We start from the raw sequence: 13,883 nt of genomic DNA on the forward strand, positions 1-13,883 counted from the left end.
AAAATTTGGAAAGGAATAGTACCTTGAATTATGTGACAATTGCATAGGTTACCACAGTCAAATCCATGCCTGTACCTCTATATTTCGGTTCCTTTGTCATTCAGAGCAATGGGCATGGGGGCTACCGACTCCTACTCTGGGAACAATTCATGCCATGGCCTATTGTTCCAATGGATTACTTGATATTTAACATTCAGTCTTTCTCCTTGCAGTTTCCTCCCCTATGTCTTCATATAACAGAGATGTGATAAATTTAGAAGCTGATACTTGATTAGACACAAAATTTGGAAGAAAATAGATTAGACTGTGGAGTTGAATGTTGTCCAGAAGTAGAAAAAGGCATGAGGCCAAATTCCTCCAGCGCTTTGTTTCATCACATGATGTTGCCTGGATATCAGCTTATCAACAGATTGAATTTTCACCCTCACCACTGCAAGAAGAAAGAGACCTTGAAAAAAAATTGCATGGAATATGAATGCAAGCTTTTAAAAAGAGGGAGGTCAGCATACAGGGTAAGTTCTTTTTATGCAAACATGTTTTTTTATTTTAGATACGTTATTTTGTAAAATTTCCTCCTGAAGTCTCCAGCATTTTAATTAAACTTTATCAGGTACAGACCACTTGAATAGGTAAGATGGATTTTCTCAGCAATAGCTCAAGAAAAGCACACATAAATTGTTGCCACGAGAAATATCATCAGTCATTTTCTTATGTTATTTAAGAAAAGAAGAAACCTCTCTAGTGTTGAAGAATATTTATGCTCTGTTCTATAGATCTGGAAAATGGGAGAAGGGATATTGAGATGATTTGAATACAGGATAGAGTATAGGCTTCTGTCTCTGAGAATGTTAAAAGAGTGTATCTTGGTTGGTATGGTTTCTGGGGTGCATGTTGAAGGAAAACAGTATTAAATAAAATATGTATAGTTTAATGTATAAGTTCTTATCATGGAAACAAGATACATGGAGATGCTGACTGACGTTTTCCTAACACATTTCTCTTTTGGAATATCTGAGCCTGGGCTCTGTGAACACAGAACCAAAGTTTTCTCACATGTTAAAGTATTTCTTAAGTGTGTGTTCATATGTGCACTTGTGTGCACACATGTGCATAAGCATACAATAGAGTAGAGAAGAGACAGAGGAGCTGGAATAAAGTAGGAGCGTTCTATATTCATGATCTCAGGTATTCAAACAACCTCATGAGGTAGGCATTGTTGCCAAGGGCAGAATCGTGAGCAGAGGGGGAAATGCTCAGGGTTCCCATTCTGTGCCTTGGCAACCTTATTCCAATATGTCTATTATTCTTTGATTGCTAATTTTTTTAATTATTATGTACTCCTCAGATTCAAATTTCTAAAATAAATGGGAAGGAGACTTACTCTTAAGCAGGTGCGAATTTATTTTGTATGTTGGCCAGGCAAGTGGCAAAAATGTGGCCAGGTTATAAAATTGCAAATCTAAATGTGCCAGAAATGGAAAATGATGTAACGTTTTACTATACTGCCACTGGAAATCATATTTTAAAAGATATTTAATGAGCTAGGAAAGTGCACAACAAATAGAGTATGAGCTCCCTTTTCTAAAATCACACACAATGTACTCAGAGAAAATTAATAAAAGGAAATTGATCAAATGCCAACAATAGTATAGACAGGTAGATTATGGTTTATGTTATGTTCTTTGATGTTTTTATTTTTTCCTGAATTTTCCATAATGACATCTATTAACTTTGGAATTAAAGAAGATAATATTATTTGAAATTATCAAGAAATAACTGTTGTGACATGGTATGGTTCTACAAACCACCTGTTTCAAACACAGAGTTAAACAGAGAGACATAGGGCTCTGAACTATTCCTCCTATTGAAAAAGGAGGGAGGGGATGAGAATAGAGCCCTGGACAGGTAGCTCAGTTGGTTAGAGCAGCATCACAATATGCCAAGGTTGTGGGTCCCATCTCCAATCCCTGGTCAGAATCAACCAATGAATGCATAAATACGGGAACAACAAATTAATGTTTATCACTCTACCCCTTCCTTTTCCTCTCTCTCAAAAAGTCATTAAATTGATTTATTATTATTATTATTTTTTTTAAAAAGGATGAGAATAGGGACAAGTGCAGAACTACACAGTCTGGTGAGTTCCCTTTCTTGGAAATGAGAGAAAACTTCTTATCCCTTGAAATACATAACATTATTTATTTGTTTATTTATTTACTTGCTCATTTATTTACTTAGGTACCTTCTCAAAATTGGTTGAACAAAATGCAATTTGATGCTGTGCTTTGTCGTTTCCTTGGAGGTACAGGAAAGAGAATGGGAGAAAAACAGAAAAGACAGCCAAAGCTTCAGAAGTTTCCACAAATTCCTCGCATTCGCGTCCCTCCCTCTGCCTCTGACACTTCATTAATGAAGGTACAGCATGTTATTCACAGATGAAGAGAGCTTGTCTGTCTCTCCCTCGGGGCTTGAGGAATTTTCATGTCTTTGTTTACCCGGCATTTGGGAGAACACTGAGCCTAATATCAGCCCTCAGAGCATGTTGACCACGTGTGTGAGAGAATAAATGTGTGGCTGCTCTAACCCCCCCCCCCCTCCGTGACAGGGAACTCATGCCCACCCTCTGGCTCCTGGCTGGAATGCCATGTCCGCTCCTTTCAGCCCCAATTAGTTAAAGCCATTCTCATAGATACTCTGTAAAAATTACCATTCTCTGCCATCCCCTCAAGGAGGAATCAGCCACTAGATAAGAATATTAGAAATGTTACTGCTGCTTCTTCTTTTGGAAGTTGATAGTTCTACTAAGGAAAAGAAGTAGACTTTCTCTTCTTATTAAATAAAACCACATTTTTTAAGGTCTTCTCTGCCATATTGGAAAACCCCACTGCACTTGGGAGCTTTGCTCTTGGAATTGGCTTGGGATTTTCATATTATATTGTCCTCAGTCATTTGAAAAGGTTTAACTAGGAATCCATTTTCTTCTTCAAATATATTACCTTTTAAAACATCTAATCCAGAAATTGTAAAGCGGAAATGATGTCTCAAATTGTGAATTACTTGGTTTTGCTACTTTCACTCTGGACGTCAAAAACGAGCAAACGAACAAAACAAAACTGACGCACCTATTTCAATTGCACACAAAATTTCTAACAGATAAAAGTGGCTTTATTTTTATAAACAATTATCTGAAGTCAACATCACTCCTGTTGAGAAACACTGCCTTAAATAGAGACTTTAAATGGTTCCTTACAAAAAAAAAGGTAATTTTAAAACCCTTACCATGGCATAAAGGTTTCCGTGACCTTCCCCTGCCTAACTCTATAGCCTTTCCAGCTCAGACACCATGTTCTGGTTGAAGTAAAGGAGGAGTCTGCTTCCCAGTATATCCAGATATGTTGTGCCCTATTAAGAAAAGTTGTACTGCCTCCTCCCTCTAATTAGCTCTCTTTTCCTTCTGGCCAGGTGGTTCTCAAATATTGTTGTGCGTTTATCAGAATTACCCGGAGGACTTGTTAAAGCTCAGAGTGCTGCCCGCCCCCCCCCCCCCCCCCGAGTTTTTTATTCTATAGGTCTGGAGTGGGGCCCGAGAATCTGAACTTCCAACAGTACCAGGTGATGCTGATGCCTGTTAGAACCAGGATTCTAGTCCCTTTGGGGACTTCCTCTTCACCCTTCAGATGAGATGTGCTGATCATCTCATTTCAGAAGTTTCCTTTACTGCTGTAGAGTTTGTTTTCCTTCTGTTGAGCTCTTATCACATTACCCATCTATTTATCTACCTATCTGCCCTGCTTACTGACAACTCAGTGAAAAGTTCTCTTTTACCCACCCAGAGGCCTGGCATACATCAGGATCTGTGTAAAAACGAAAAAAATCCTTGGATCTTCCTCAGCCCCAAATTTTGACCTACTTACCTAGAATCTTTTACTTAGCCATTTCACCTTTATCTATATCTATATCTATCTATCTATCTATCTATCTATCTATCTATCTATCTATCTATCTATCATCTATCTATCTATCTATCTATCTATCTATCTATCTATCTATCTATCGGGAGCACAAGAGTGAGAACAGAGAGAGAAGCATCTTATTTCACGAAAGTCAGCTTTGAATATATCACTCTTAATTCTGTCAACTCCACCGACTCGTCCAATCACCTGCTGTGCTTTGACAGGACCTAACCCAGGGGCAGCAGCGCTACTTTTACAGTATCATGAGGATTTACAGCTCCAGGCCCCAGTGGGCGGCCCTGCAGACCCGCTATCTTCAGGGCCTCCAGCACCAGCAGCGGCTCGGTGAGTTTAACTACGTGGCCTGGAAACAGCACCTCAAGGGACGAGTGCAGCCAGAAGTTGTTCCTGATGAAAAACTCAAGTAGAATGTTCTCTGCCAGCGAGCTATTTTATCAATGTGTGTGTTTAAATTATCCCTGACAATAGTAAACAAGATTCTATAGGTAAATTTAGAGGGTTTAAAGAAATCGGAGGATGGATTATTATAAAATGTCAACAACTCTCTGAGATTTGTAAGAACTTGATCTAGTAGTGACAACCGTGGCTTCAGGCAGACGGTCCAGGCTCAGACCACAGCTCAGCAGCCCCTCGTTGGCTGCATAAACTGAGAGACTTGGCTTACTACAACAGGAATATTTTTATTGTTGAGCATTTACAATGTCCCAGACATTGTGCTCAGAGCCCTACTGTACTTTCTCATTTTCTCCCCACTTTACAGTGGAAGGGAACTGCCGCTCAGTGGGTTATATAACTTAATCAAGATCACACAGATAGTGTCAGTTGGGAGCATCACCTACAAAGATCATGCCTTCTGGTCTCCATGCTCACCATCTCTCTTCCATGAACCTCATGGGACTGTATGATGCACAAATGAAATAATGGTTCTGAAAGACCCCCATAGATCATAAGCAACAATCTACGGAAAGATGTAATTGTTGTTAAATGTCTTATTTCTCAAAAATGTTTTCAGTCTTCAGCCCCTCTCTATTAAACTCTTCTCCCAACTCTCATAGAGTTTTATTTTATTTTTTCTAAACTACTCACTTGGCATTAGCAATCTACCTATACTGTTGTCTCTGTATTTGAACAAAAGGCAAAGATGTTTTTTGCAAGTGATTTAATAACAAACACAGTAACAGTAGCTATCTTTCATTGCACCGTCCTGTGTGCCAGCTACTGTTCTAAGCACTTTGCATATATTATCTTACTTAAAACCCAAACACGTCTACATGGTAGATGCCTTTATGACCCATATTTTATAGAAGAGAAAATTGAAACATGGATAAGTTACAAAACTTGACCAGGGTCATGTAACTAGTAAATGGCAGAGCCAGGATTCAGCTGGTCCCAATGATTGTTTGAAGTGTTGCAGAAACATCATCTAGTAGTTTTGTTTGCAGAATAACACTGCTTAGAAGTCAATGAGCCTAGAAGCAGAATAGCCAATGTTTAGTGCACATAAAATCCACCTCTGTATGTTATTAAAATACAAATTTCCAAGCCTAAATTTCTGAGTTTCTGATTCAAAAGGACTTTGGAATAGAACCAGAAATCATTTTAAAAAACATTATCAATGCATTTAAAAAAAACTGATCAATCATTTAATTTATTATATTTTATTTTTTATTGAGTTTAGTGGGTTTACATTGGTTAAAAATATTTTATAGTTTCAAAAGTACAATTCAATAATATATCATCTATATATTGTGTGTTCCTCACCCAGTCATGTCTCTTTTCATCACCATTTATCCCCCATTTACCCTCTCCCACCTCCCCCCACTCCCCTTTTTCTCTGGTAATCACCATACTGTTCTCTGTGTCTATGAGCTTTTTTTTTTTTTTTTTTTTGCTTAAGTCCTACAGCTTTTTAACCCAGTCTGCCAAACCCCTTCCCCTGTGACAACTGTCAATCTGTTCTCTGCACCTATGGGTCTGTTTCTATTTTATCTGTTTATTTGTTCATTAGATTCCACATATAAATGAAATATCTAGTATTTGTCTTTCTCTGACTGGCTTATTTCACTTAACTTAATACACTCTAGGTCCATCCATGATGTCACAAAGGGTAAGATTTCCTTATTTTTTACAGCCAAGTAGTATGTAAATGTACCACTGCTTTTTTATCCACTCATCTACTGATAGACACTTGGGCTGCTTCCAAATCATGACTATTATAAATAACGCTGCAATGAACATAGGGGTGCATATATTCTTTGAAACTGGTGTTTTGAGATTCCTCAGATCTGTTCCAAGAAGGAGAATCATTGGGTCATAAGGCAGTTCCATTTTTAGTTTTTTTGAGGTAATTATATACAGCTTTCCACAGTGGCTGCACCAATCTGCATTCCCACCAACAGTGCACAAGGGTTCCCTTTTCTCCACATCCTCTCCAACACTTGTTGTTTGTTGATTTATTGATAATAGCTATTCTTACAGGTGAGAGGCAATGTCATTGTGGTTTCAATTTGCATTTCTCTGATGATTGTTGACATTGAGCATCTTTTCAGATGTCCATTGGCCATCTGTGTGTCCTCACTGGAAAAGTGTCTATTCCGGTCCTTTGCCCATTTTTTAAATTGGATTGTTTATTTTTTGTTGTTGAGATTTTTGTTGTTGTTAATCATTACCCAAGGATGTTTCTCCATTGATTTTTTTTTTAGAGAGTGGGAGAGAGAGAAGAAGAAGAGAGAGAGAGAGACAGATAGAGAGAGAAACATAGATGTGAGAGAGACACATTGGTTGCCTCCCCACGAACCCTGACTGGAGCCAGGGATTGAACCTGCAACCCATGAATGTACCCTTGACCTGGAGTCAAACATGTGACCCTTTCGTGCGTGGTCCAACACTCTAAACCACTGAGCTACACCAGCCAGGACCAGTGTTGAGTTTTATAAGTTCTTTATAAAGTTTGGATATTAGCCCCCTATCAGATGTATCATTGGCAAATATGTTCTCCCATTCAGTGGGCTGTCTTTTCATTTTGTTCATGGTTTCTTTTGCTGTGCAAAACTTTTTAGTCTGATTTAATTTCATTTGTTTTTTTTCTTTTGTTTCCCTTGCCCAAGGAAATATATCTGAAAAAATGTTTCTATGAGAAATGTCTGAGATTTTACTGCCTATGTTTTCTTCTAGGATTTTTATGGGGGTTTTTTTTGGTACGTGCCCCTAGCAGGAACCAAACCCAGGACTCTCTGGTCCACAGGCCGACGCTCCAACCACTGAGCCAAACCAGCCAAGACTAGGATTTTTATGGTTTTGAGTCTTACATTTAAGTCTTTAATTCATTTTGAGTTTATTCTTGTGTATGGTGTAAGAAGGTGGCCTAGATTTATTTTTTTGCACATATCTGTTCAATTCTCTCACCACCATTTATTGAATAGACGATCTTTACTTCATTGTATATTCCTGCCTCCTTTGTCAAATATTAATTAACCATAAAGGTGTGAGTTTATTTCTGGCCTCTCTATTCTGTTCCATTGATCTATATGTCTTTATTCTAGTACCATGCTATTTTGATTACTATGGCCTTGTAGTTGGTATAGTTTGATATTAGGTAGCATTGCTCTTCCAATATTATACTTCTTTCTCAAGGTTGCTGTGGTTACTCAGGGTCTTTTGTGGTTTCATATAAATTTTTGGAATATTATTTCTAGTTCTGTAAAATATGTCATTGGTATCTTGATAGGAATTGCATTGAATCTATAGGTTGCTTTGGATAGTATAGACATTTTAATGATGTTAATTTTTTCTATTCATAAACACAATATATGCTGCCACCCACTTGTATCTTCTTCAATTTCATTCTTTAGTGTCTTATATTTTTCCAAATACAGGTCTTTTACATCTTTGGTTAAATTTATTCTTAGGTATTTTATTTAGGTATTTATTTTTTATTATTTTATAAATAAAGTTGCTTTCTTTGTTTCTCTTTCTGATAGTTCATTATTGTTGTATACAAAAGCAACTGATTTCTGGATATTTGTTTTGTATCCTGCTACTTTACTGAATTCATTTATCAATTCTAGTAGTTTTTCCATGAAAATTTTAGGGTTTTCTATATACAGTATAATATCATCTGCAAATAATGAGAGTTTTACTTTTACTCCTTTCTAATTCAAATGCCTTTTATTTCTTTGTCCTCTCTGAGAGCTGTGGCTAGGACTTCCAGTACTATGTTAAATGAGAGTGGTAAAAGTGGATATCCTTGTCTTATTCCTTATTTTAAGAGAAACATTTTTAGCTTTTGCCCATTGAGTATAATGTTGGCTTTGGGATTGCCATAGATGGCCTTTATTATGTTGAGTTATGTTCTCCCTATTCTTATTTTGCTGAAAATTTTTATCATAAATGGGTGTTGGATTTTATCAATGCTTTTTCTGTATCTATTGATATGATCATGTTATTTTTATCCTTCATTTTCTTTATGTGGTGTATCATGTAATGAATTTGTGGATATTGTACCAACCTTGCATCTCCAGAATAAAACCCACATAATTATGGTGTATGATCATTTTGATGTATCAATGTGCTAATATTTTGTTGAGGATTTTAGCATCTATGTTCATCAGAAATATTGCCTTATGATTTTCTTTCTTTGAATGTCTTTATCTGGTTTTGGAATTATGATAATGTTGGCTTTGTAAAATCAGCTTGGGAGTCTTCCCTCTTCTTGAATTTTTTTGGAATAGTTTGAGAAAGTTAGGTGTTAGTTCTTGAATTTTTGGTAAAATTTACCTGTGAAACTATCCAGTCCAGGACTTGTGTTTGTTGGGAGTATTTTAATTACTACATCAATTTCACTAATTGTAATCTGTCTACTCATATCCTCTGATTCTTCCTGATTCAGTTTTGGAAGATTGTATGTTTCTAGAAATTTGTCCATTTTGTCCAATTTGTTGGCATTTATTTGTTCATAATATTTCTTATAATACACTATATTTCTTTGGTGTCAGTTGTTACTTCTCCTCTTTCATTTCTGATTTTATGTATTTGGGTCCTCTCTCTTTTTTTTCTTGATGAGCATGGTTAAAGGTTTGTCAATCTTCTTAATCTTTTCAAAGAATCAGTTTTTTGGTTTCATTGATCTTTTGTGTTGTTGTTGTGGTTTTTTAGATTTTATTTGGTTTATTTCTTCTTTGACCTTTATTATTATTTTATCTTTCGGCTCACATTGGGCTTTGTTAGTTGTTCTTTTTCTGGTTTCTTCATGTTTAAAGTTAGATTTTTTTATTGTTGAGATCTTTCTTGTTTCTTCAGGTAGGCCTGTAATGCTATGAATTTCCCTCTTAGGGTTGTTTTTGCTATGTCCCATAGATTTTGGGTGGTTGTGTTCTCATTTTCATTTGTTTCAAGGTATCTGTTGATTTCTCCTTTGATCTCATTGTTTACCCATTTGTTATTTAGTAACATCTTATTCTGTAGTTTTTTTTTTCCTTGTGATTGACTTCCAGTTTCAAACCATTATGGTCAGAGAAGATGCTTGATGTGATTTAAATCGTCTTAAATTTCTTGAGACTTGTTTTGACTCCTAACATGTTGTCTACCCTAGAATATGTTCCAGATGCACTTGAAAAGATGTATATTCTGCTGCTTTGGGGTTAAATGCTTTGAAGACATCAATTAATTTCTTCTGATCTACTGTGCATTTAAGGCCATTGTTTCCTTGTTGATTTTCTTTCTGGAAGATCTATCCACTGATGTCAATGGGGTGTTAAGAGTATTCTACTATAACTGCATTACTATTGATCTCTCTCTTTATGTTCATCAAGATATGCTTTATATATTTAGGTGTTCCTATGTTGGATGCATAAATGTTTACAAGGGTTATATCCTCTTGTTGCATTGCTCCTTTTATTATGTTGTGTTCTTCTTTGTTTCTTAGTGTAGCCTTTGTTTAAAATTTATTTTCTCAGATATAAGTATTGCTATTCCAACTTTTTAAATTTTCCACTTTCATGCAAATATTTTTTAAAATATGTTTTTATTGATTTTTTTAGAGAGAGAGGAAAGGAGGAAGAGATAGAAACATTGATGTAAAAAGGAACATTGATTGGCTGCCTCCTGCATGCCCCCTACTGGTGATTGAGCCCATAACACAGGCATGTGCCCTGACTGGGAATTGAACTGGGACTGCTCAGTCCATTGGAGGACACTCAGTCCAGTGAGCTAATTGGTTGGGAGCATTCAAATAGTTTTTAAAAGCATTATTAACAGTGGTCTTACCCAGATGATTGTATAGGTGGTTTAAAAACTGCACATTAAAAGCACAGAGAGATGTAATATATATGTTTCTGGTTTGAAGAAGGTTTTGATGCTAAAGATAAGCAATTCACATGAAGATTCTTCATGGCTCAATTCCCTGTCCAAATGATCTGTCATGATAACAAATGACGATGTAATTTTTAATCTACTGAATAATAAATGCAAACAAAGAATAATATACTTCCTGTCTTCAAAAATTATACAATCTGAGTGTGCTAAATACAATTGTTTCTGTCCTGCAAAGTAGAAGAAATTTTGTGAATCTGTGAATATTTGCAGAGTTGTTTATTTGTTTTGTAAAATTGATGTAAATTGATTAAAGTTTCTTAATTTTTCCACTCTAGGTCATATTACTCAACAGGAGGCCTTGGCTTGTGCTGCTATACTTAGAGATTCAACCAAGAGAGCCTCAGCCAAAAAGACTCCTCAAAGAACTATCCCCCGGAGGGCTTTGGCTGTGACAAGAACAGGGCTGCTAGCACTCCCTGCGTCTGTGGCTCAGCTCAGGGCCAAAAGCACAGGGCTCTGATCCTTCAGGAACTAAGACTTTGCATGACCTTTCAAACAGGCAGTTTGCTCATGTCCCCTCACATCTAGTAAGTGCTTCATGTATATTTATTGAATGAACATAAATAAAAATCTCTAATACAAAACCACAAATAAAAATAATCTTTCTCCTATGCACATAAATTTTACCGGCAAGAAGAAGTTGAGAGGTTTAAGAGCAATGGAGTTAAGAGTAAATAAGCCTTTCACTCTACATATAATTTATAGAGTAAAATGACTTGAAGCTTTCAAAGTAAAAGCTTCTTTTGAATTAGATCCTCCCAGAGAAGTCCCAAGAACAGTGAAAGGGAACAAGTTGTCAGAGGGTGCCAGATCCTCTATCACTGGCTGAACATTCCCTGGAAGCAACCACTGCACAAACTGAAAATACACAACGAAACACAGAGTAAACACTGAGCATACAGGACTTCTGAAGACATATCTTTACAGTCACAATTGGACTGTGCATTTACATGTCTTTCTTCTTTTCTTCCCCATCAAGCAATAGCAGTCAGCTTGGCCTGAAATATTCTCACCTGACTAAATAATCTCTTTGAGTTATCACAAAACTTAGACTTTTCAACCTGCCATATCTGGGTTCATTCTACATGCTGCAATTGATCTTCACATGAGTAAAAAAATTCATGCACACCTCTCCCCCATGCAGCTGAAGATGCACTTTCAGCAGAACAAGAAATAGCCGCCCAAAACAAATTTCAAGTCAAACCTTTCTGTGGCCCTGACTGTTTTATGTAAAACACAAATGACTATGTGGACAGGCAGAAAATGAGATAACCGCTAGTTCTTTAAAAAGATTAGCAAGATTGATAAACCTTTAACCAGACTCATCAAGAAAAAAAAAGAGAGAGGAAATAAATAAATCATAAATGGAATAAGAGAAGTAACAACTGACACCACAGAAATACAAGAGATTATAAGAAAATATAAATAGCAACTATATGTCCAAAAACTGGACAATCTAGATAAAATGGATAAATTCCTAGAAACATGTAATCATTCAAAACTGAATCAGGAAGAATAAAAAAATCTGAGTAAACCAATTATAACTAATAAAATCAAAGCGCTAATTTAAAAAACTCTCAGCAAACAAAGGTCTTGGACCACATGACTTCACAGGTGAATTTTACTAAGCACGGGAAGAACAAATACCTATCCTTCTTAAAATATTTCAAAAATTTTAAGAGAAGGAAAGACTCAGAGCTGGTTCTATGAAGACAGTATTATCCTGATTACAAAACAAGATAAAAACACTACAAAGAAAGAAAATTATAGGTCAATATTCTTGATGAACCTAGACGTTAAAATCAACAAATATTAGCAAACTCTATCCAGCAATACATTAAAATGATCATACACCATGATCAAGTGGAATTTATTCTAGAGATGCAAGATTGGTATGATATCCACAAATTTATAATATGATATACCACATAAACAAAATGAAGGATAAAAATAACACGATCATATCATAGATGCAGAAAAAGCATTTGATAAAGTCCAGTACATATTTATGATTTAAAAAAAAAAAAACTCTCAGCAAAGTGAGAATAGGAGGAACATAGCTCAACACAATAAAAGCCATCTGTGGCAATCCCAAAGCCAACATCATACTCAATGGCCAAAAACTAAAAGTGTTTCTTTTAAGGTTAGGAACAAGACAGGGATGTCCACTTTCATTGCTCTTATTCAACATAGTACTGGACGTCCCAGCCACAGTTCTCAGACAAGAAGAAGAAATGAAAGGCAGCTGAATTGAAAAGGAAGAAGTAAAACTCTCATTATTTGTAGATGACATAATATTGTATATAGAGAACCCTGAAGATTCCATCAGAAACCTGCTGGAATTGATCAAACAATTCAGTAAAGGAACAAGATACAAAATAAATATCCAGAAATCAGTTGCATTTGTATACGCCAAAAATAAACTATCGGAAAGAAAACAACCCCATTTATAATTGCATTTAAAAGTATCTAGGAATCCCTAAGAAGCCTGAAACACCAATCAGAAAGAATATATGTACCCCCATCTTTGTAGCAGCACTATTTACAATCGCTAAGATCTGGAAACAGCCCAAGTGCCCATCAGTAGACGAATGGATTAAAAAGCTGTGGTACATATACACAATGGAGTACTACGCAGCGGTAAGAAAGAAAGATCTCTTATCCTTTGAGACTACATGGAGGGACCTGGAAAGTATCATCCTAAGTGAAACAAGCCAAGCAGAGAAAGACAAATTTCATATGATCTCACTGATTTCTGGAATATAATGAACATAACAGTTTGAGGACAATCCCCTAAGGAGTGGGGAGCTGAGAGAGGGATGAACAACAGAATTTATATGCATGTAGGCATGAACAGTGGACATGGACAACAATCGGGGGAAGGGGCAGGGAGGGAAGGGGGGGGAGAATCACTGGGGGAAAAAAGGAGAATCATTTGTAACAAAAATTAATCAATAAAAAAATAAATAAATAAAAGTATCTAGGAATTAATTTAACCAAGGCTATAAAAGACCTGTATTTAAAAAATTCTAAGACACTGAAGAAGATACAAAATAAGTGAAAGCATATATCATGTTCATGCATAGAAAGCATTCACATCATTAAAATGTCCTTACTACTCAAAGCAATCTATAGATTCAATGCAATACCTATGAAGATAGCAATGACTTACTTCACAGAACTGAAAAAAAAAATTTTTCTAAAAATGTATATGGAACCACAAAAGACCCAAGTAGTCACAACAATCTAGAGAAAGAACAAAGTTGGAGGAATTATGCTACCTGATATCAGACTATACAACAGGGCATAGTAATCAAAACAGCATGGTATTGGCATAAAACCAGACATATAGATCAATGAAACAGAATAGAGAGTCCAGAAATAAACCCACACCTTTAAGGTCAATTAATATTTGACAAAGGATGTAAGAACATCCAATGGGGTAAAGACAGTTTATTCAATAAATCGTGTTGGGAAAATTGGATAGATACATGCAAAAAAATTAAATTACACCACCTTCTTACACAATATACAAGA

The 13,883-nt window shown here is 36.0% G+C and overlaps 1 protein-coding gene across 1 annotated transcript; it reads left to right on the plus strand.

The window, feature by feature from the left end:
- The first annotated feature begins 2,316 nt into the window (after positions 1–2,316).
- On the plus strand, positions 2,317–10,806 carry FAM216B (family with sequence similarity 216 member B). The gene is made up of 3 exons (XM_036249571.1): positions 2,317–2,415; positions 4,178–4,298; positions 10,622–10,806. The coding sequence occupies exons 1-3, from the start codon at positions 2,317–2,319 to the stop codon at positions 10,804–10,806; spliced, it is 405 nt and encodes a 134-aa protein (XP_036105464.1).
- The last annotated feature ends 3,077 nt before the right edge of the window (positions 10,807–13,883 follow it).

The sequence above is a fragment of the Molossus molossus genome, unplaced genomic scaffold, assembly GCF_014108415.1.
Source record: "Molossus molossus isolate mMolMol1 unplaced genomic scaffold, mMolMol1.p scaffold_m16_p_9, whole genome shotgun sequence".
NCBI lineage: Eukaryota > Metazoa > Chordata > Mammalia > Chiroptera > Molossidae > Molossus > Molossus molossus.